Source organism: Bufo bufo, chromosome 4, assembly GCF_905171765.1.
Source record: "Bufo bufo chromosome 4, aBufBuf1.1, whole genome shotgun sequence".
Taxonomy (NCBI): Eukaryota; Metazoa; Chordata; class Amphibia; order Anura; family Bufonidae; genus Bufo; species Bufo bufo.
The window spans coordinates 148,252,955-148,277,291 of NC_053392.1; the positions used below are offsets into that span (position 1 = coordinate 148,252,955).

At 43.1% G+C, this 24,337-nt stretch overlaps 1 protein-coding gene and 1 long non-coding RNA gene across 2 annotated transcripts; both read left to right on the forward strand.

The window, feature by feature from the left end:
• The first annotated feature begins 677 nt into the window (after window positions 1–677).
• TM4SF1 (transmembrane 4 L six family member 1) lies at window positions 678–6,399 on the forward strand. Its single transcript, XM_040428030.1, has 5 exons — window positions 678–1,013; window positions 4,496–4,585; window positions 4,670–4,812; window positions 5,162–5,348; window positions 6,017–6,399. The coding sequence occupies exons 1-5, from the start codon at window positions 837–839 to the stop codon at window positions 6,029–6,031; spliced, it is 612 nt and encodes a 203-aa protein (XP_040283964.1). The 5' UTR covers window positions 678–836; the 3' UTR covers window positions 6,032–6,399.
• A 1,472-nt stretch (window positions 6,400–7,871) lies between these two features.
• Window positions 7,872–23,946, forward strand: LOC120997765. The gene is made up of 3 exons (XR_005778219.1): window positions 7,872–8,166; window positions 15,670–15,674; window positions 23,934–23,946. It is a non-coding gene; the product is annotated as an uncharacterized LOC120997765 (long non-coding RNA).
• Window positions 23,947–24,337: the final 391 nt, after the last annotated feature.

Consider the following 24,337-nt stretch of genomic DNA (forward strand, 5'->3'; position numbering starts at 1 on the left):
ACATAAAGCTGTCAGTATGATTCTGTAGAAATAAGGTCAAGCAGAGACACATAGCATTATAAATCATGATAATGCCATGCGCTCCTGTAAGTCCAGAGCGGAGGATCATACTCACACACGGAGCGTCATTCCCGCAATGGACTCACTCGTGTGAAACAGCCCTAAATGCCATAAAGTCATTTTACATACACATTGGTTAACAATAGCCAGAAAGTGGCCAACCCATTTGAGTAATACTTTGATAACAGTCAGATTTCTGATTTGTCAAGGTCATTGCCAGGTACCCTCAGGTAATCTTGTGATAAGAATAAAGTAAAATAATAAGCACATCTGCCCGGGGATCTTAATGGATGCAGAAGAGGATGCTTATGAGCAAAGATCCCATAGGGAGGTCTCCTGAGATATAAAAGCTTGCTCAGCATTTACCAATACCCATAGTCAACGTAGCTGCCAACAGGTAATGGAAAGAAAAGCTCAGAACTTGTAATCTGTGGGTAAATTAGGACATTAGTAAGTCTGCAAACACACATTACATGAGAATGAGTCCTATAGGAAACTACTTAAGAGAAACGTTACGTCAGAGTTTTGGCTCAGATAGCTTGTACCAGACTTTATCTTGCCCCACCTCTTTTATTAAAATGTAGGTGGTGGATTTCATAAAACACATACCTAGCCTCTGTAGTAAGCAGTTTGTGCTGGTAATAATAGCTAGCTCTCACCCTGGTGACTAACACAGTCCTGGGTATTTAAGAGCTAGAACAAAAGGTTCACACTGTACTCAAAGTCACCAGCACCCGCGAAGGATATAGCAGATCCCCACCACCGCAGCAGCAGAGATGTGTTTTGGCAGTTGTGCTAAGTGCATTGGCTATCTTCTACTCAGTTTGGCTATACTTTCCATAATTGCTAACATCTTGTTATACTTTCCTGATGGAGACACAAAGTACGCCCGAGAGAACCTCCTGTCTAACTACGTATGGTTTTTCGAAGGTATCGCAGGAGCTGGACTTCTTGTGAGTACTTTTTACTTCCATTAACACTGCAAATGTAGGATTTTAATTGTGTTTACTTCAAGGCGAATACAGTGCATTCTCTCTGCAACCCCAATCTTGTCCTGTGGGAATGTACCCTTCTTAATTCCCATGAGGATGATGGCAATTTTATTAGGCTATTCTCTTAACTACAAAAAAAAAAAGCATAAGGAAACTAGGTGGATGTATCTTATAAGTTGCCATTTTGGCCCAGCATATCATTTCCAGTATATGATCTCTGAGACAGAGCTTATGAAATCTGTATGTGATAGAATGACTATAGATATAGATTATGATATATATGTATTCTTTCTTCCATTTTTTACAAAATGACAGCACATGGAAAGTTTGTGTGGTTATTTATACATCCGTTTTTTTCAAACAGATCCATGTGCCCGATGCAAGAAGCTCATCTCACAACCTATTCTGGCCCATTTTGCAGATCAGAATAGCCATTTCTTTTGATGGGAGTGAGAAAAAAAGCATAGTGCACACGGCAGCTATCTGTGTTTTACGGATCCCTTTTTTTAGACAGAAAACCGTGGTGCTGTGAATAAGCTCTTAGACTAGAATTCTAGACTAGGCAAGAATAATAGATAAACAGGCAATACATATTACAGTACTGGAAGTGAGTGGCATAAAGCAAAGCTCTTTGATGTTGAGGATCACACATAACTGGAGTTATTTAGGGTAGTGCTTTGCAACATTTCGCCTGCACTGTGGTACAATCGAAGATAACCGAGCCCCAATTTTAATGTGAAAGTTGCATGCCAGTTTTTTTTTGTAACGGTTTCAAGGGTGCTGGCAATTATTTTTTCCCCAGGGATCAAACAATTTTACCACAATGCACAGACAATGCTCTGTTGCTATGACATGCGTACCATAAAGTAAAGTATATTAGGCATATGGAGCTGCTTGCAATGCAATTGCTGGAAAAGAGCAAAAGGAAAAATAAGCAAATATGAATTCAGGCTGACACAAACAGCATCCTGTATTCTGATAGAGGTAGTCCTGTGACCTTATTACTGGGTTATTCCTGCTTACAGACTGTGCAATTCTGATAAAAAGTACAAATTCATAATGTTGTATAGGTCATTCCCTATACCATAACTACTACTGAAGCATGCTAAAAACACTTTTATTGAAAAATAATTATTAAAAAAAAAGGATTGCTTCTCCACCAAAATCGAGAATCACGCTGACAATGGGGGACTGGACTGCAGAGGAACAAATATATACTGCATTCATCAGCCTCCCTTGCCCCCATATTTAATTATGTTGAGACCACTATAGTAGCTTTTAGACTCCCATTATTGTTAACCAGGAATCATGGCTGGTCCCCACAGATATCATCAGAGGTCAACGGTGTGGTCAGTACTGAATGGATTCAGGCGCAAGACGTTATATATAAAATAAATTCATGCTCACCATCCCATGTTATTCTGCAAACAGTAGGTAGTAGTTGCACCCCAAATCCACCCTAAATTAGATCCACCTTTTGTTGTCCCTCCGTGAACTAGTCTTTACTAGAGTTTTGAGTCCCTGCTCGACGTGTTTCTTTGCTGACCTAGTGTCAGCCATTCATCAGGACCCTTGGAACATAGTAATTTTGATGAGATCTTTTTAAACGCGCTGCACGCCTCTGATGGCGTGCGTGCAGCATCAGAGCCACCGGCACTATGAGGGCCGTGAAGGGCTTCAGTTCAGGCAGTTAATCTCAGATCACTAATATTGAGTACGCATATCTGTTATCTATTATTTAAAAAAAAAAACAATGATGTGGGCAGCACAGCGGTATGGAAGTAGATACGGAGTGCCAGCGGCTGAAGAGGCGATCCACCAACCAAAACGATAACAAAAACAAACTCCACGGCACTTCCAATTGTAGTGAAATAAAAGAGTGCTCTTTGATCACCAGATAGCAACGTTTCAGTCCTCTCAATGGGACCTTTCTCAAGCAGTGACAGTGAAGCAGATCACTAATATTGAGTTCGCATATCTGTTATCTATTATTAGTTAATCCCATAAATACTACAGCCCAACTTGAAACCAGTTCTGGGAACTAACAAAATGAGGCAGATTTACTAATCCAAAAGATGCCCCAGATTTATCAAAGTGGCTGATGCTGGATGGGGCAGTTTTAGACACTTTTGTCCAACGTTACACCACCTGTGACTTCTCCTTGTGTCACAATGCTGGGCATAATATTTGCGTAATTTACACTCTGATCATTTCCTGCTAATTTATGCCCCCTTGTCATACAAGATGCAAAAAGTATCTAAAATACATAATAAATGTGGTGCAAAGCATGTACATGGTTATTTGGTACAAATTTCGCTTACATTCTGCCACTTATTTGCTTAGAAAACCTCACTCAATGTGTAGCATCCAAAAATTGTGTGCAGAAGTAGACACATTTGTCTTAAACAATCCAATTCTTCTCTGTCTTAAACAAAAGCAATGGTTTCCTCTAAATGGAAATTTTTAAGCAGGTACATGTGACTCATGTTTTTTTTAGTGGCCCTTCCCTCCTCTGACATGTCCGTGCACGTTGGTGAAATTGCAAGTACCTGTTCTCCAAACAGACTACTCCACAATACTAACAATAACCATCCCAAAGGGCGTAACAATACAACGAAACCTTCAATCTATACACAAATAGACACTGGCATTCGGTGCTGTGTGTCCTAGTGTCACATGGAGTCGATTACATAGGTGTTCCACTTTATCAAATGGCCTATAGGACTTCCATGCAAACAAAATGAACGGAAATACAGTAGAATAGTATTAATACATACCTCATACATTCAGTAGACTATTATCTCCAGAACCAGTGTCCACACCTGACAAAACTGGAAAGATGGCAGGGTGCACTGCATGTAGAGAAGTCTACTGTGATGCATTTAAAGGATCAGTTATCTAGGCAAAGATTTATTGAAGCTCCTTCTATAGAAAAGGGCCATGGTCCAGAGATGATGGGTGACATGTACAACTATGCCTATTCAAATATCTAAGATATTACTTCTTTCCTTTGGGCAGGATTAGAGAGAATCAATAATAAACATGTTAATGGGCGTTCTTTTGCATCGTCCTACACAGGCTGATGCTTAGTGAATGGGGGAGGAAGGATTGTTACCACAATCGTTCTTCCTCTATTCAGTTCTAATGATTATTCGCAGCGCATCCCTGTTTACACAGCTCAGAAAGGTAAAAGACATGCGCCATTGATAATCGTTCTGATAAAAGATGCAAATCAGTGGTCCAGTAGTAATAGAAGTAGATGTCAGCTATTCCTGTCTGCGGCACCCATACAGGTTTACATGAACAATTAGAATTATCTATTGGTTGCTAAAGATGTTTTTTTTTTTTCCGAATCAGGCATTACCAGATGACTGAATAACTGTGCACATTAATATGTCACTGCCATGTGCTCCATATATTATAGAGACATTTTTTTCCTCTAGATTCTGATTCCTGCCTTTGTGTGCATTGGACTGGAAGAAGAGGATTGCTGTGGATGTTGTGGCAATAGGAACTGTGGAAAAAGCTGTGCAGTAAGTTTCTATAGACTGATAGTGAATCTCATTTGTTTCCAATACTGATCAGATATCACAGATACTAATATTTCTTCATTACAGATGCTGGGATCTGTTGCGGCTGCATTAATTGGAATCATTGGTGCTGGTTACTGTGTCATCATCTCAGCGCTGGCCTTAGCAAAGGGTCCATTTTGTCTTGCCAATGGCACGTGGACCTATCCATTTGAAGATTCTAAAGCACAGTATGTGTTATTTTTTTCACCAAATTCTTAATTATTATTAGAAACACGCTTAGTCCCTCTGTCCTCTGATCTGCCACTGGGGACGGCCAAGAAGCCTTCATATGCATTTTTGGTTAAAATCCAGTTTCCATTCTCCTTCAGCTCCTTAATACTGAAATGTATTCACCTATTGCTAAAATGTATACCCCTGGATCCTCAAGATGTCAGGCTACTGAACAAATTGAAGTAGATTTAGGTTAACTTAAAACCAAATAGGTGTATTGATTTTTGAAGGAGATGGTGATTATAGTTTAAAGTCTGAATGTTTTTACATTATTCACCTCCCATAACTAAAATGTCCGTCTTACAGCTATTTGGCTGACCATTCAACTTGGTCCCAGTGTGAAGAACCAAAGAATGTTGTTGTATGGAATGTCACCCTCTTCTCCATCCTGTTGGGTTTGGCTGGACTCGAAGTCATTTTATGCGTGATTCAGATGATCAATGGTTTAATTGGAGGGATATGTGGAGCTTGCTGCTGTCAAGAGAAGTCCCAGGTAAATGAAATACATACCTGATGGTTGTCCATATATGCAGTGACAAATATATTTTTCTGCTCTTGTGGATTTGTCTGGTGGAAAAACAACCTCATCGGGGGGTTGGCCCAATCAAGGCCTATTTACATGCTAAATAACAAGCAAATACATAAAGTGTCATATGGAGGAGGAAGGGTAGACTGCATTCACAAGTATTAACGTACACAAGAGTGCATCAAGGTGAGAACTTTGCCATTTGCAGAACCCTTTCCTGAATGCATTTTGGGACATATATAGTCCATCCTTGTATTTCAGTTTTTGCTTCAGGCAGCCAAATGTTAGAAGCACTTACAGGAATGACACAGGCAAAAGCCCAATAAAGTATATGGCAATCTACCCAGCAAAGTCTGCGCAAATTCTTCATTTTAATAAGGAGGAAAACATTAAAGATAGCTATCCATACACATTATTAGATATTCTTATTTAGTATACCTACCAGATAAATCTCATTTTGTCTTTGAACTAGGATTATTCACATCTGCATTGAAGTTTAGTCAATGAGTTCCATCAGGCAGGCTTAGTTTCCACCATGTCAGGGATTTGGCACGTCTGTTAGTTTAGCAGTTCTGCTCCTATGTGGAAGCCTTTACAATTACTTTACAGTGATTCTTTTTTTATTCTTTTTGTAGCAATACGTTTGCTGATGAAGTTTCCTGAAATACATGGACATGAAGAATGGCACTATATTTTTGCTATGTAACTTGTATATGTGATTGTACAGAATTATGTATTTAATATCTTTGCGTGTTGGATATGTAATAAATGTAACTTTTTATACTGAGCTTGTTGAAACTGAATGATATTAAACTGGAATCAGATAATGTGTTGGGGTTAGCTGGATAAACTCTTTATAACACAATATGATGCTGAAGCTCAACTACTTAAAGCGTTGCTCCATTTCCAAACGTTATGAAATCAAAATTGTTATGTGTATGTGTTAATATTTGTCTTATGTCTTCCATTTCTTGTTTTTTTTCTTGCCAATATCATGAATAAAAAGAATGGACAACCATACAAATCTTGTTCTTGTGCTGCATTAGGTTAATATATGTGTCTGCTAACATTTCCTGCATAAGGTGAAAACCAGTCCAGTGGACTTACTGTATATCACAACATACATACATTTAAATATATCAGTATCTCACAAAAGTGAAATATTTTATTATATCTTTTCATGGGACAACACTGAAGATATGACACTTTGATACAATGTAAAGTAGTCAGTGTACAGCTTGTATAACTAATCACACAGCTATTAATGTCTAAATGGCTGGCAACAAAAGTGAGTACAACCCGGAGTGAAAATGGCCAAATTGTGCCTAAAGTGCCAATATTTTGTGTGGCCACCATTATTTTCCAGCACTGCCTTAACTCTCTTGGGCATGGAGTTCACTAGAGCTTCACAGGTTGCCACTGGAATCCTCTTCCACTTCTCCATGATGACATCACAGAGCTGGTGGATGTTATAGACCTGGAGCTCCTCCACCTTCCATTTGAGGATGCCCTGCATATGCTCAGTCCAGCACCTTTACCCTCAGGTTCTTTACTAAGACAGCGGTTATCTTGGAGGTGTGTTTGGGGTTATCATTTTGGAATACTGTTCTGCGGCCTAGTTTCCACAGGGAGGGGATCATGCTCTGCTTCAGTATGTCACAGTACATGTTGGGATTCATGGTTCCCTCAATGAACTGTAGCTCCCCACAGCCGGCAGCACTCATGCAGCCCCAAACCATGACACTCCCACCGCCATGCTTGACTGCAGGTAAGACACACTTGTCTTTGTACTCTTCACCTGGTTTCTGCCACACATGCTTGACACCATTTGAACCAATTAGGTTTATCTTGGTCTCATCAGACCACAGGACATGGTTCCAGTAATCCATCTCCTCAGTCTGCATGTCTTCAACAAACAGTTTTCTTGTGCATCACCTTTAGAAGAGGCTTCCTTCTGGGATGACAGCCATGTAAAGCAATTTGATGCAGTGTGCAGCGTAGCGTCTGAGCACTGACAGGTTGATCCCCCCAACCCCTTTAACCTCTGCAGCAATGCTTGCAGTACTCATACGTCCATTTTAAAAAGACAACCTCTGGATATGACGTTGAACACGTGCACTCAACTTCTTTGGTCAATCATGGTGAGGCCTTTTTTGAGTGGAACCTGTCTTGTTAAATCACTGTATGGTCTTGGCCACCGTGCTGCAGCTCAGTTTCGGGGGGTGTTGGCAATCTTCTTATAGCCTAGGTCATCTTTATGCAGGGGCGGACTGACCGGTCGGGCATTTCGGACGTGGTCCGAGGGCCCGGCCAGGATAGGGGCCCGCCGCAGCTGTGCTAAAGATTTTTTTTTACCGCCTATTTCGCGTCCCCTCGTCACGTGACCTATTCCTCCCAGTAGCCCACATATTACAGGCTTTTTCTAGTTGGAGGAGGCTAAAAGACCTTTCATGATGTCACGACCACGTGATCCTGCGTGGGCGGAGTCAGTCTCCTGGGCTGGCTGTTCAGCGTGAGGAGGTAAAGGACCTGTGATGATGTCAAGACCATGTGATCCTGTGTGGGAGGAGTCAGGCTCACAGGCTGTGCAACTGGAGGAGGTAAAGGACCTGTGATGCTGTCGCTACCCTGTGATGCTGTATGGGCGAAGTCAAGTGAGATTCCCTAGGTAAAGTCTGTGACCAGGGCCCCACCTATGTTGCAGATCTACAACTTTCAGAATTTCTTGCCCACCAAAGACTGCCAGGACATGCTCAGAGTTTTAGCAGCAGCCTCAGAGCCACAGGTTGGAAAATATTGGTCTACAGAATTATTTATATATCTTAAGGCCTCTTTCACACTTGCGTGTACTCCATTTGCCGGAATTACATGCCGGATCCGGAAAAACGCAAGTGAACTGAAAGCATTTGAAGACGGATCCGTCTTCAAAATGCGTTCAGTGTTACTATGGCAGCCAGGACGCTATTAAAGTCCTGGTTGCCATAGTAGTAGTGGGGAGCGGGAGAGCAGTATACTTACAGTCCGTGCGGCTCCCGGGGCGCTCCAGAATGACGTCAGACGGTAAGTATACTGCTCCCCCGCTCCCCACTACACTTTACCATGGCTGCCAGGACTTTAGCGTCCCGGCAGCCATGGTAACCATTCCGAAAAAGCTAAACGTCGGATCCGGTAATGCACCGAAACGACGTTTAGCTTAAGGCCGGATCCGGATCAATGCCTTTCAATGGGCATTAATTCCGGATCCGGCCTTGCGGCAAGTGTTCAGGATTTTTGGCCGGAGCAAAAAGCACAGTATGCTGCAGTATTTTCTCCGGCCAAAAAACGTTCCGTCCCGGAACTGAAGACATCCTGATGCATCCTGAACGGATTTCTCTCCATTCAGAATGCATTAAGATAAAACTGATCAGGATTCTTCCGGCATAGAGCCCCGACGACTGAACTCTATGCCGGAAGAAAAGAACGCAAGTGTGAAAGAGCCCTAACTTGAACAAGTAATAGTTCAATTGGCTTCATTTGTGTCATCCTCTAGGCTCAAACTTGCTTGTCTAAAATAAATATTTTCTTTCCTTCTTGGTCTATAGTTTCTGAGTTTCTTTGTGAATGTACACTACTTGAAATATATCAAATTCCCTTTTGTCCTCTTAGTGAAATTGGCACCTCCTAACCTCCAATGGCATCAGGGATCCAACAACTTTTATATTTTAAAGGGTTGTCAATTATCCTATTAGGGTATCCTAGATTGGCCCTAGAAGGGGCCTATGTTTTGTATGTTCATTAATTAGCACAACTGTGTGTGTCCTCCTGCCCCTTACCTCATCCTAGTGGTGGTCCCAGCCCTTCTGTACCTTGGTGCCTCCATTACAGCACCTGTGTTACAGTGTGTCAGCCCACAGAGAGCCCTGCATACAACCTGCTGGCTGTCTCCATCTAACATAAGCTTTTCCAGGGTGAGATCCACCTGAAGCTGCTCGGTTCTTTCTTTCAGCCAGATGTTCTCTGTGATTTCTGGGATCTGTCTACAGTACTCTGTGAGAGTCTGTCCCTGTGTGTGTGTGTGTCTCTCCCTGTGTGTGTGTGTGTCTCTCCGTGTGTGTGTGTGTGTCTCTCCGTGTGTGTGTGTCTGTGTCTCTCCGTGTGTGTGTCTGTGTCTCTCCGTGTGTGTGTGTGTCTGTGGCTCTCCGTGTGTGTGTGTGTCTGTGGCTCTCCGTGTGTGTGTCTGTGGCTCTCCGTGTGTGTGTCTGTGGCTCTCCGTGTGTGTGTCTGTGGCTCTCCGTGTGTGTGTCTGTGTCTCTCCATGTGTGTGTCTGTGTCTCTCCGTGTGTGTGTGTCTGTGTCTCTCCGTGTGTGTGTGTGTCTGTGTCTCTCCGTGTGTGTGTGTGTCTGTGGCTCTCCGTGTGTGTGTGTGTCTGTGGCTCTCCGTGTGTGTGTCTGTGGCTCTCCGTGTGTGTGTTTGTGGCTCTCCGTGTGTGTGTCTGTGGCTCTCCGTGTGTGTGTCTGTGTCTCTCCATGTGTGTGTCTGGGTCTCTCCGTGTGTGTGTGTCTGGGTCTCTCCGTGTGTGTGTGTCTGGGTCTCTCCATGTGTGTGTGTGTCTGGGTCTCTCCGTGTGTGTGTGTGTGTCTGGGTCTCTCCGTGTGTGTGTGTTTCTGGGTCTCTACGTGTGTGTGTGTGTCTGTGGCTCTCCGTGTGTGTGTATGTCTGTGGCTCTCCGTGTGTATGTGTGTCTGTGTCTCTCCGTGTGTCTGTCTGTGTCTCTCCGTGTGTCTGTCTGTGTCTCTCTGTGTGTGTGTCTGTCTGTGTCTCTCCATGTGTGGTTGTGTGTATGTGTCTCTCCGTGTGTGTGTGTGTCTGTGGCTCTCCGTGTGTGTGTCTGTGGCTCTCCGTGTGTGTGTGTGTCTGTGGCTCTCCGTGTGTGTGTCTGTGGCTCTCTGTCCCTGTGTGTGTCTGTGTCTCTCCGTGTGTATGTGTGTCTGTGTCTCTCCGTGTGTCTGTCTGTGTCTCTCCGTGTGTCTGTCTGTGTCTCTCTGTGTGTGTGTCTGTCTGTGTCTCTCCATGTGTGGTTGTGTGTATGTGTCTCTCCGTGTGTGTGTGTGTCTGTGGCTCTCCGTGTGTGTGTCTGTGGCTCTCCGTGTGTGTGTGTGTCTGTGGCTCTCCGTGTGTGTGTCTGTGGCTCTCTGTCCCTGTGTGTCACCATCACCATGCCCACAGTGTTCCTATGTCTTGACGCAGATGCATCAAGACATTCTGTGCGGGGCAAGAAGAAAAGGAGGAGGCAGCGCCGCCAGCATGGAGTCCGTGGGAGAGACATAGGGAAGTGTGTTGAGCGAACTTGTGTTTTAAGTTCGGCACCTAAAGTTCGGGTTCGGATTATCAAAGTATCCCGTTATGGATTCTGCTACCACGGACCATAACGGAATTTAGAATCCATAACGGGATACTTTGATAACCTGAACCCGAACTTTAGACGCCGAACTTAAAACACAAGTTCGCTCAACACTAATAGGGAGGCACCCTAAGGACGTAGGTAACACTACCACATTATCAGCACTAGTGTTATCTGTAGTTTTACATAGGACTGCAGGTAACACTACTACAATTTCTGTACTCAGATAGCCATCACTGTGTTATCTGTGGTGTTACATAGGAATGCAGGGGACATCTACTATATTTTCTGTACTCAGAGAATTATCACTGTATAGGGGGACCCACTGAGACTTTATCGCCCAAGGGCCCACATGAGCCTGAAGCCGACACGGTGCAATGTGGGTGGGGCTGTGTGTGGGTGTGGATTGAGGGTGGGCGGGGACACAGGGGCCCCATAATCTCCTATTGCCCGGGGGCCCTATGAGTTGTCAGTTCGCCCCTGTCTTTATGTAGAGCAACAATTCTTTTTTTCAGATCCTCAGAGAGTTCTTTGCCATGAGGTGCCACGTTGAACTTCCAGTGACCAGTGTAAGACAGTGTGAGAGCGATAACACCGAATTTAACACACCTGCTCCCCATTCACACCTGTGACCTTGTAACACTAATGAGACACATGACACAAAGGAGGGAAAATGGTTAGTTGGGCACAATTTTCACTTAGGGGTACTCACTTTTGTTGCCAGTGGTTTAGACATTAATGTGTGTTGAGTTATTTTGAGGGCACACCAAATTTACACTGTTCTAAAAGCTATACACTGACTACTTTACATTGCATCCCATTAAAAGATATAATAAAATATTTACAAAAATGTGAGGGGTGTCCTTACATTGTGAGATAATATATATATACAGTGGATATAAAAAGTCTACACACCCCTGTTAAAATGTCAGGTTTCTGTGATGTAAAAAAAGAGACAAAGAAATAATTTCAGAACTTTTTCCACCTTTAATGTGAAAAATTGAAAAACAAACTGAAATCTTTTAGGTAGAGGGAAGAAAAAATATAAAAATAAAATAATATGGTTGCATAAGTGTGCAGAACCTTAAACTAATACTTTGTTGAAGCACCTTTTGATTTTATTACAGCACTCCGTCTTTTTGGGTATGAGTCTATCAGCATGGCACATTTTGACTTGGTAAGATTTGCTCACTCTTCTGTGCAAAAACACTCCAAATCTGTCAGATTGCGAGGGCATCTCCTGTGCACAGCCCTCTTCAGATCACCCCACAGATTTTGAATCAGATTCCGGTCTGGGCTCTGGCTGGGCCATTCCAAAACTTTAATCTTCTTCTGGTGAAGCCATTCCTTTGTTGATTTGGATGTATGCTTTGCGTCGTTGTCATGCTTAAAGATGAAGTTCCTCTTCATGTTCAGCTTTCTAGCAGAAGCCTGAAGGTTTTGTGACAATATTGACTGGTATTTGGAACTGTTCATAATTCTCTCTAGCTTAACTAAGGCCCCAGTTCCAGCTGAAGAAAAACAGCCCCAAAGCATGATGCTGCCACCACCATGCTTCACTGTGGGTATGGTGTTCTTTTGGTGATGTGCAGTGTTGTTTTTGCGCCAAACATATCTTTTAGAATTATGGCCAAAAAGTTCAACCTTGGTTTCATGAGACCATAACACCTTTTCCCACATGCTTTTGGGAGACTTCAGATGTGTTTTTGCAAAATGTGTTTCTTCGTAAGAAAAGGCTTTCGTCTTGCCACTCTACCCCATAGCCCAGACATATGAGGAATACGGGAGATTGTTGTCACATGTACCACACAGCCAGTACTTGCCAGATATTCCTGTAGCTCCTTTAATGTTGCTCTAGGCCTATTGGTAGCCTCCCAGACCAGTTTTCTTCTCGTCTTTTCATCAATTTTGGAGGGACGTCCAGTTCTTGATGATGACTGTCCTCTCTGTGTCCCATGTTATATCTAATGCATTGGAAATTCTTTTGTACCCTTCTCCTGACTGATACCTTTTACCAATGAGATCCCTCTGATGCTTTGGAAGCTCACTGTGGACCATGGCTTTTGCTGTGGTATGCAACTAAGAAAATTTCAGGAAAGACCAACTAGAGCAGCTGAACTTTATTTGGGCTTAATCAGAGGCACTTTAAATGATGGCAGGTGTATGCTGACTCCTATTTAACATGATTTTAAATGTGATTGCTTAATTCTGAACACAGCTACATCTCCAGTTAGAAGAGGGTGTGCACACTTATGCATACACATTATTTTAGTTTTTTTTTTGTTTTCTTCCCTCCACCTAAAAGATTTCAGTTTGTTTTTCAATTGAGTGGTACAGTTTATAGGTCACATTAAAGGTGGAAAAAGTTCTGAAATGATTTATCTTTGTCTCATTTTTTTTACATCACAGAAACCTGACATTTTAACAGGGGTGTGTAGACTTTTTATATCCACTGTATATATATATATATATATATATATATATATATATACACTCACCTAAAGAATTATTAGGAACACCTGTTCTATTTCTCATTAATGCAATTATCTAGTCAACCAATCACATGGCAGTTGCTTCAATGCATTTAGGGGTGTGGTCCTGGTCAAGACAATCTCCTGAACTCCAAACTGAATGTCAGAATGGGAAAGAAAGGTAATTTAAGCAATTTTGAGCGTGGCATGGTTGTTGGTGCCAGACGGGCCGGTCTGAGTATTTCACAATCTGCTCAGTTACTGGGATTTTCACGCACAACCATTTCTAGGGTTTACAAGGAATGGTGTGAAAATTGAAAAACATCCAGTATGCGGCAGTCCTGTGGGCGAAAATGCCTTGTGGATGCTAGAGGTCAGAGGAGAATGGGCCGACTGATTCAAGCTGATAGAAGAGCAACGTTGACTGAAATAACCACTCGTTACAACCGAGGTATTCAGCAAAGCATTTGTGAAGCCACAACACGCACAACCTTGAGGCGGATGGGCTACAACAGCAGAAGACCCCACCGGGTACCACTCATCTCCACTACAAATAGGAAAAAGAGGCTACAATTTGCATGAGCTCACCAAAATTGGACTGTTGAAGACTGGAAAAATGTTGCCTGGTCTGATGAGTCTCGATTTCTGCTGAGACATTCAAATGTTAGAGTCCAAATTTGGCGTAAACAGAATGAGAACATGTATCCATCATGCCTTGTTACCACTGTGCAGGCTGGTGGTGGTGGTGTAATGGTGTGGGGGATGTTTTCTGGGCACACTTTAGGCCCTTTAGTGCCAATTGGGCATCGTTTAAATGCAATGGGCTACCGGAGCATTGTTTCTGACCATGTCCATCCCTTCATGACCACCATGTACCCATCCTCTGATGGCTACTTCCAGCAGGATAATGCACCATGTCACAAAGCTCGAATCATTTCAAATTGGTTTCTTGAACATGACAATGAGTTCACTGTACTAAAATGGCCCCCACAGTCACCAGATCTCAACCCAATAGAGCATCTTTGGGATGTGGTGGAACGGGAGCTTCGTGCCCTGGATGTGCATCCCTCAAATCTCCATCAACTGAAAGATGCTATCCTATCAATATGGGCCAACATTTCTAAAGAATGCTATCAGCACCTTGTTGAATCAATGCCACGTAGAATTAAGGCAGTTCTGAAGGCAAAAGGGGGTCCAACACCGTATTAGTATGGTGTTCCTAATAAACCTTTAATATATTTAAAGGTCTCCATTATGCCCCACATTCCCTTATTTCCTTCATGCTATGCAAATTAAAGGGGTTATCAGGGCTTTTTAATATTGATGACCTATCCTCAGAATAGGTCATCTATATTAAAAAGCCCGGACAACCTATTTAAAGGAAGTTTTTTAGAACAACAAGCTATCCCTTATTAACAGACACAGAGGAAGTGAAACCGCTTACCCTAACTTCCTTGGTCTCCAACAATCAAAAGTGCACAGATAATGTAGAGCTGGCCACTAGGCTAAAATTTGTTCCCACTACAACCTATGCAATATTAAATGGTGGCATTAGAAAGTAAAACTTGTCCTGCTAGAAACAAGCACTCATACGGCTATGTGAACAGAAAAGTAAAAAAGTTATGGCTCTGGAAAGACAGGGAGCGAAAGACGAAAATGCAAAAACTGAATCTTGCCTCGTCAGGAAAGGGTTAAAAGTGTATACACATAGCATTTTTAATATTTTCTGGTATTTGTGCCTTTTTTTTCTAAATGCAGCATGCTTTGGTTAAGGTGTTTTATTCTGGCATTTTTACCCATAGGTTTCTTTACAGCAATTGACAAACCAGAAAAACACAAGCACACAATGTTAGAAAGTAAAATACGCCACAAAAAAAGCTTGCAAATGCTATAAAACACTTGAAACACTTGGCCAAGGTCAAATTCCATTCCAAAAATTCACTACTGTTTACAGGATAAGGCTACATGCACACGACCGTATGTGTTTTGCAGTCCGCAAAAAAACGGATGCAATACGGACGATGTAGCAATGCCTATACTTGTCCGCAAAACGGACAAGAATAGGATATGTTCTATCTTTTCTGCGGGGCTACGGAACGGACATACGGATGCGAATAGCTGTAATGTCCGCATTTTTTGCGGACCCATTGAAATGAATGGGTTCCTATCCTATCCGAAAAAAAAACAGAACGGACATGGAAACAAAATACGTTCATGTGCATGAGGCCTAAGGGTGATATTGGAGTTAAAGTAAAGTGAATTTTTGGAGTTAAGTGGCCTTAGTGAATCAATTCATTCATCAGAGTCCTAATGCAGGGAGGGGCCATCTTTGATTGACAGGGTCAGAAATCTCACCTAGCCCTGAAAATCTTGTGCCTGTGCCGCTGCTTTCAGCAGTGGCAAAAGCACAGAGGGTCTGCTGCTTCTACAGAGCAGCAACTGTATGTGCCGCTACCCAGTAGTACCCACAGTACTCAGAGATTTCAAATAGACTGGCCAATTTTCTAATGTGTATTGGGATTTTCCACCACTCCGCCGGATATTGGAGCAGATAGGGATTAGACACTTGGATTTCAATTTCCAGATCCATTTGTTTTTGACAAGATTATCTCAAACAAAAGGGGACCCCCAAGGGGAGAGTGTCTATATATAAAACATAACTTTTAGAGTTTTGCATCACAGTGGTGTGTTTTATTTCATTATCAATTAAAAGTTATGTTTTAGATATAGACACTCTCTCCTTGGGGTCCCGTTTTGTTTGAATATTGGAGTGTTTGATTGAGCCTACACATTTTAGAGCTCTCACTTTGTTAATTAGTTTTGAGAAGATTATCTGCCAACAGCCTTAGTAATGCTTGGACTGCTTGGCTAATATGTATGTCCTGTACTAGTAATGCTGTTGTAACAACAATATTATTGATCCTTCAAGCTCATTGCCAGGTATCCTCAATCTTGTGAAATAAATTGCATAACATAATAATCATCAAAAAATTATTATGTCGGGAGGTCCTTATTTATCAATACCCATAGTCAACATAGCTGACAAGTAATAGAGACAAAGCTTAGAACCCCCTCATCAACCGGACCCAGGTGCTCCTGTTATTGGACTACCCCAGAGTCCTACAGTATTCATAAATTATGTGGTTAAAAAATTTAACAGGCACTCTGTCACCTGAAGCTGCAAACAAAGCAAGTTTTATTTACATATAACGTACCTTTAGAGAATTAAAATATGTGACACTTAAGATGAAATTGATATAACAAGAGTAAAAATAGCTTAGAATCTGTCATCTCTGGATACATTGCAGAAGCATTAGTAAGTCTGCAAACACACATGACAATGAATATTATAGAAAATGTGACGTCAGACATTTGACTCAGAGATTGTACATAGCTGTAAATAAAACTTTATCTTGCCCTGCCCTTTTCCTCATATTTAGGTGACTGTATAGCAAGACTTATTCACTTTCGACAGTTTGCGGGAAGGGAAGGTCTTTTTCTGTTCCAGCATGACTGTGCTCCAGTGCATAAAGCAAGGTCCATAAACACATGATTGGAAAATATATATCCAATAATATATGGAAACTGGAACACCAAGAAAATCGTGAAATCAATAGACAGCCTAATAATATGCAAATAATAAAAAATGGAAACGAAACAAAAAAATATTGAAAACCTCTCAATTTATTCATACTCAAAGTACTAAGTATGAGCGCCAGGTGCAGAAATACATGCAGTTGCACACCTTGGCATCCTTCCAGTTAGGTTATTAATGGTAGTCTGAGGAATGTCATGCCATGCTGAACGCACTTGGGGATGCAAATCATCAAGATCCGCTGCCTGCTCCCTTTGCATTTACTGACCAATGACATACTGTACCAGATGTGCTCAATTGGAGACAAGTCCAGGCCATGGCAGCACAATTAGGCTATGCAGGCTGCTCACAGTAACACAAGCAACATGTGGCTTGGCATTGTAAAAAGTTGAAAATTGAAAAAACTGTTGAAAATGGCTCCTGGAATAATTTGGAGAAATGGCTGTATCACTGGTTCCACAACCAAATGTAACCTAAAATAAAGACTAGAGGGGTCCAGCTACCGTACATTATGACACCCCACAACATAATCTTGTGGGTAGGACCGATGTGACGTTCCTTTGTGAAGGTCTCCTTGTGGTCTCCAGAACAATCTCTGGCTATTACTGTGAAAAAAGCATAGCTCATTGTCGAAGAGGATAGACCTCCTTTCCAGCTTCCATTGCCATTTTGCTGTGCATCATTATAGCCTTTGAAAGCGGAGGGGTTCTATCCCAATATTGTGTAAGCAGTGCACATTCTGATTGTTTGTGTAGAAACTGTTTGCTGCCCTAGGCTTAGAAACATAGAATGTGTCGGTAGATAAGAACCATTTGGCCCATCTAGTCTGCCCAATATACTGAATACTATGGATAGCCCCTGGCCCTATCTTATATGAAGGATGTCCTTATGCCTATCCCATGCATGCTTAAACTCCTTCACTGTATTTGCAGCTACCACTTCTGCAGGAAGGCTATTCCATGCATCCACTACTCTCTCAGTAAAGTAATACTTCCTGATATTACTTTTAAACCTTTTCCCCTCTAATTTAAAACTATGTCCTCTTGTAGCAGTTTTTCTTCTTTTAAATATTCTCTCCTCTTTTACCTTGTTGATTCCCTTTATGTATTTAAAAGTTTCTATCATATCCCCTCTGTCTCATCTTTCTTCCAAGCTATACATGTTAAGGTCCTTTAATCTTTCCTGGTAAGTTTTATCCTGCAATCCATGTACTAGTTTAGTAGCTCTTCTCTGAACTCTCTCCAAAGTATCAATATCCTTCTGGAGATATGGTCTCCAGTACTGAGCACAATACGCCAAATGAGGTCTCACTAGTGCTCTGTAGAGCGGCATGAGCACCTCCCTCTTTCTACTGGTAAGGCCTCTCCCTATACACCCAAGCAGTCTGCTAGTATTTCCTGCTGCTCTATGACATTGTCTGCCTACCTTTAAGTCTTCTGAAATAATGACCCCTAAATCCCTTTCCTCAGATACTGAGGTTAGGACTGTATCATTGATTTTATATTCTGCTCTTGGGTTTTTACGCCCCAGGTGCATTATCTTGCACTTATCAACATTAAATTTTAGTTGCCAGATTTTTGACCATTCCTCTAGTTTTCCTAAATCCTTTCCTAGTTTAAATGCTCCTTAGCAAATACTTTGAACTGTTCACTGAGAACATTCGTTCCCTTGAGAGAAAGATGCAAACCATCTTTCTTGTACAGTTCTTTTCCATTCCAACGAGAGCTAACATGAGACACAAAGCCAAACCCTTGGTTCAGACATCATTCACCAAGCCATACATTGAATTCCTTAATGTGCATTTTCCTGTCATGCTGAAGGTTATGCACAGGCAAAACTGCAGAGAATGAAACAGTTGATGCATTTCCAAGTGTGTGAAAAGCTTCCTTCACCTTTGAAACCTCATTGCAAGCCAGATCATTTGTCCCAAGATGGAAAATGACATCCACCTCCCTTTCCTGCTTTGCTTGCCTAACAATATTAAGGATCCGTTGTCTATCCCTGCTAGCGGTAGCACCAGGGAGACATCTCACAACACCATTTTCCTCAAACTTCACACCTCTTATGATGGAATCACCCACCAACAGCTGCTTACTATCAGTCCTCACCTTCTCCTTTTTGTCTTTGGCTGCAGTCTTGCATACTTTAGATATGTATACTTGTGATATGATTTCTGATTTCACTTGTAGTACAGAATGGATTGCTGCATACAATTCTTCTAATCCGTGCAGAGGTTCGCCTCTGTGCACTTCTTGCTGTCATTCCAGTTCATCATTGTTCTTCAAACCACGGGGCATGAAGTGTTGAATAGTGCTGACATCACGGCTTTGGTGCATAGCGATCTGCCTGAGTGATAAACCAAGGTCTCTCAGTTTAAGGATTCTGTTCCTCTCAGTTTGCAACAAGTGGTGATAACTGGCACGTCGATGAACTGGAGGCATCACACCAGGGGCATTGCTAGGTTAAAACATTTTGGGGCCTGGGCCCCTGATGTTTTGTTCCAGGCCTCAGGACAGCAATACAATTGAATCTAATGCACTGGAAGAGCTGAAGGACCTGTGATGACATCACAGGTCATGTGACCAGTAAAACAGGCAGTGGTTTAGAAGGACCTGCAATGATGTCATTATGATGTGACGAGAGGACCGCAGTGAAGAGGAGAAGACCTGGGGGAAGAAGATGTGGTGATGTCTGCTACATGAGGAGAGGTAAGTGAAAGGAGAGGCAGAACAATGCTGGGAGTTGTGGTTATTTAACTGGGACTATGTTAGGGCTGAGGAGAGGGATGTTATTTACATGGAACTGTGTGTTGGAGGTGGCTGGGGAGGGGGTTATGTTATTTATATGGGACTGTATGTTGATGGTGGCTGTAGGAGGGAGTGATGTTATTTACATGGGACTGTATGTTGGAGTCGGCTGTGGGATGAAGTGATGTTATTTACATGGGACTGTGTGTCGGAGGGGGCTGGGGGAGGCAGTGATGTTATTTACATGGGACTGTATGTTGATGGTGGCTGTGGGAGGGAGTGATGTTATTTACATGGGACTGAATGTTACAGGGGTCTGAGAGAGGGAGTGATGTTATTTACATGGGACTGAATGTTGAGGGGTCAATGTTATTTACATGGGACTGTACGTTGAAGGTGGCTGGTGGAGGGGGGATTATGTTATTTTCATGGGACTGAATGTTGAGGGGGTGATGTTTAGATGGGATTACATGTTTGAGGCGGCTGGGGAAGGGGTGATATTATTTACTTGGGATGTTGTTGAAGGCGGTATGTTGAAGTATGCATATCTAAAGTATGCAAGACTGCAGCCATGATGCAGGTGATGTTATTTACGTTGGACTGTATTTTGGAGGGGGCTGTAGAGAGAAAGGGATGTTATTTACATGGGACTGTATATTGGAGGGGGCTGGAGAGATGGTGTGATGTTATTTACATGGGACTCTATGGTAGAGGGAGGGAAATAGTGTTACTTACTGTATGTTGGAGGGGCTGAAGGGAGGGGAGTGATGTTATTTACATAGGACTGTATTGTGGAGGGGGCAGGAGAGATGGTGTGATGTTATTTACATGGGACTGTAGGGGGCCTTATTTCTACTGGGGACTCTGTGAGGGCATTATTAATACTGGAAGGCTCTACAAATGGGGGCACTCTCGGGGAGCATTATCACGGTTGGGACACTGTAGAGGGCATTATTACAAATGGATGCATTCTTGGGGAGCATTATCACTGTTGGGGGCACTGTAGAGGGGAGTATTACTAATGGGGGCATTCTAGAAGGGAATTACAATTGGTGGGACTATGAGGAGCACTATTACAATGGGGGGCACTCATATTTCTTCAGAATAGTATTTGGGGATATTGGGGGGCACAGCGAGCAGCAGAATAACACTGTGGGGACTCGAGGTTGGGGGATGATGATAGAAATGTGAGGAAGCTAAGATGTCTGTGTGTCACACTCTGTAGAGATGAGGCGGCTGAGAGAAGTTATACGGACCAAATGGAGAAGATGATGACAGAGAAGATCTATATCAGAAGAGACGTCACCTGGAGGCAGTGGATATGAGAGGTATGTGCTGCTGTATAGCAAGTACAGCAAAATGCGGTGTGCAGGGGGAGGGGGGGCGACTTAGAAAACTGAGACCCTAGCAACGCCCCTGCATCACACAATCATCTCCTATGACTTGATCCGATTTTGCCACAGATTGGCAAGTTAGTGGAATATGATACTTTGTAAGAAAAAAAAAAAAATCATCATTTTCCGCTAAATTGTGACAAAAAATAAAAAATTCGAGGAACTCGCCATGCCCCTCACGGAATACCTTGGGGTGTCTTCTTTCCAAAATGGGGTCACTTGTGGGGTAGTTATACTGCCCTGGCAATTTAGGGGCCCTAATGTGTGGGAAGTAGTTTGAAATCAAAATGTGTAAAAAATGACCTGTGAAATCCTAAAGGTGCTCTTTGAAATGTGGGCCCCTTTGCCCACCTAGGCTGCAAAAAAGTGTCACACATCTGGTATCGCCGTACTCAGGAGAAGTTGGGAAATGTGTTTTGGGGTGTCATTTTACCCATGCTGGGTGAGAGAAATATCTCGGCAAAAGACAACTTTTCCCATTTTTTGTATACAAAGTTGGCATTTGACCAAGATATTTATCTCACCCAGCATGGGTATATGTAAAATGACACCCCAAAACACATTGCCCAACTTCTCCTGAGTACGGAGATACCACATGTGTGACACTTTTTTGCAGCCTAGATGCACAAAGGGGCCCAAATTCCTTTTAGGAAGGCATTTTTAGACATTTGGATCCCAGACTTCTTCTCATGCTTTAGGGCCCCTAAAATGCCAGGGCAGTATAAATATCCCACATGTGACCCCATTTTGGAAAGAATACACCCCAAGGTATTCAATGAGGGGCATGGCGAGTTCATAGAATTTATTTTTTTTGCCGCAAGTTAGCGGAAATTGATTTTTTTTAGTTTTTTCTCACAAAGTCTCCCTTTCCGCTAACTTGGGACAAAAATTAAAATTTTTCATGGACTCAATATGCCCCTCAGCGAATACCTTGGGGTGTCTACTTTGCGAAATGGGGTATTTATACGGCCCTGGCATTTTAGGGGCCCTAAAGCGTGAGAAGAAGTCTGGAATATAAATGTCTAAAAAATTTTACGCATTTGGATTCCGTGAGGGGTATGGTGAGTTCATGTGAGATTTTATTTTTTGACACAAGTTAGTGGAATATGAGACTTTGTAAGAAAAAAAAATTAACAATTTCCGCTAACTTGTGCCAAAAAAATGTCTGAATGGAGCCTTACAGGGGGGTGATCAGGGAGTGTATATGGGGTGATCACCCCCCTGTCATTGATCACCCCCCTGTCATTGATCACCCCCCTGTAAGGCTCCATTCAGACGTCCGTATGTGTTTTGCGGATCCGATCCATGTATCCGTGGATCCGTAAAAAACATATGGACGTCTGAATGGAGCCTTTCAGGGGGGTGATCAATGACAGGTGGGTGATATCAATGACAGGGGGGTGATCAGGGAGTCTATATGGGGTTATCACCCCCCTGTCATTGATCACCCCCCTGTAAGGCTCCATTCAGACGTCCGTATGTGTTTTGCGGATCCGCGGTGTCCGTGTTTTGCGGATCCACGGATCCGCAAAACACATACGGACATCTGAATGGAGCCTTACAGGGGGGTGATCAATGACAGGGGGGTGATCAGGGAGTCTATATGGGGTGATCACCCCCCTGTCATTGATCACCCCCCTGTAAGGCTCCATTCAGACGTCCGTATGTGTTTTGCGGATCCGATCCATGTATCCGTGGATCCGTAAAAAACATATGGACGTCTGAATGGAGCCTTTCAGGGGGGTGATCAATGACAGGGGGGTGATCAGAGAGTCTATATGGGGTGATCACCCGCCTGTCATTGATCACCCCCCTGTAAGGCTCCATTCAGACGTCCGTATGTGTTTTGCGGATCCGATCCATGGATCCGTGGATCCGCAAAACACATACGGACCTCTGAATGGAGCCAGCCTTACAAGGGGATGATCAATGACAGGGGGGTGATCAGGGAGTCTATATGGGGTGATCACCCCCCTGTAAGGCTCCATTCAGACGTCCGTATGTGTTTTGCGGATCTGATCCATGTATCCGTGGATCCGTAAAAAACGTATGGACGTCTGAATGGAGCCTTTCAGGGGGGTGATCAATGACAGGGGGGTGATCAATGACAGGGGGGTGATCAGGGAGTCTATTTGGGGTGATCAGGGGTTAATAAGGGGTTAATAAGTGACAGGGGAGGGTGTAGTGTAGTGGTGTTTGGTGCTACTTATTACTGAGCTGCCTGTGTCCTCTGGTGGTCAATCCAAGCAAAAGGGACCACCAGAGGACCAGGTAGCAGGTATATTAGACGCTGTTATCAAAACAGCGTCTAATATACCTGTTAGGGGTTAAAAAAAAAAATCGCATCTGCAGCCTGCCATCGAACGATCGCCGCTGGCAGGCTGCAGATCCACTCGCTTACCTTCCGATCCTGTGAACGCGCGCGCCTGTGTGCGCGCGTTGACAGGAAATCTCGCGTCTCGCGAGATGACGCGTATATGCGTGACTCTGCCTGCAGCTGCCGCCTCCGGAACGCGATCCTGCGTTAGGCGGTCCGGAGGCGGTTAAGTGCACCAACTTCCACGTCAACTCGGCCCAAACATGTAGAATAGACCTCATATTTGATATTCAGACTGTAGTTTAAATCATTGTATATCATATATATTTAGAATTCATGCATTTGTCAGAGGATTGTGAGTAGATGTGTGATAATATAAACCAGGTATGGTCAACCTGCGGCTCTCCAGGTTTGTAAAAATACAACTCCCACCATGCCCTGCTGTGGGCTGATAGCTGTAGGTAGTCTAGGCACGCTGGGAGTTGTAGTTTTGGAACAGCTGGAGAGCCTCAGGTTGGCCATCCCTGATATAAACAGTATGTGGAAAAAACTGAGTCACCTCCACCTTAAAGGGGTTGTCTCATCATGGACAATGGGGGCATATCGCCAGGTGCCTCTTATAGGTGCGGGCAGGGCCGGATTAAGAGCATCATGGGCCTGGTGCTGAGGATTTTGCTGGGCCTTTTTATGGAACTGCACTCAGTGTCTTAATTACATATATATTTTATCAATACCATTAAAGTATTTTGTTCCTGCAACTACCCCTTCATTTGGCGTCTATCTTGGCAACATGGAGGGGGACCACGGGAGGGGGACCCTGAGGGTGGGGGCACCCTCAGGGCACTATAGTGTCAGGAAAACCGCTTTATTTTCCTGACACTATAGTGATCATTTAACATGACTATGAAGATTACTGTTTTCTAGCTGCTGTGGACTGTGGACAACAGCAGCTAGAAACAGTCATTTTCATAGAGCTGTGTTATGATTTATGGACACAGCACTCAGCATGCTTAGCCAGTCAGATAGAAGGCTGGCTAAGCATGCTGAGAGC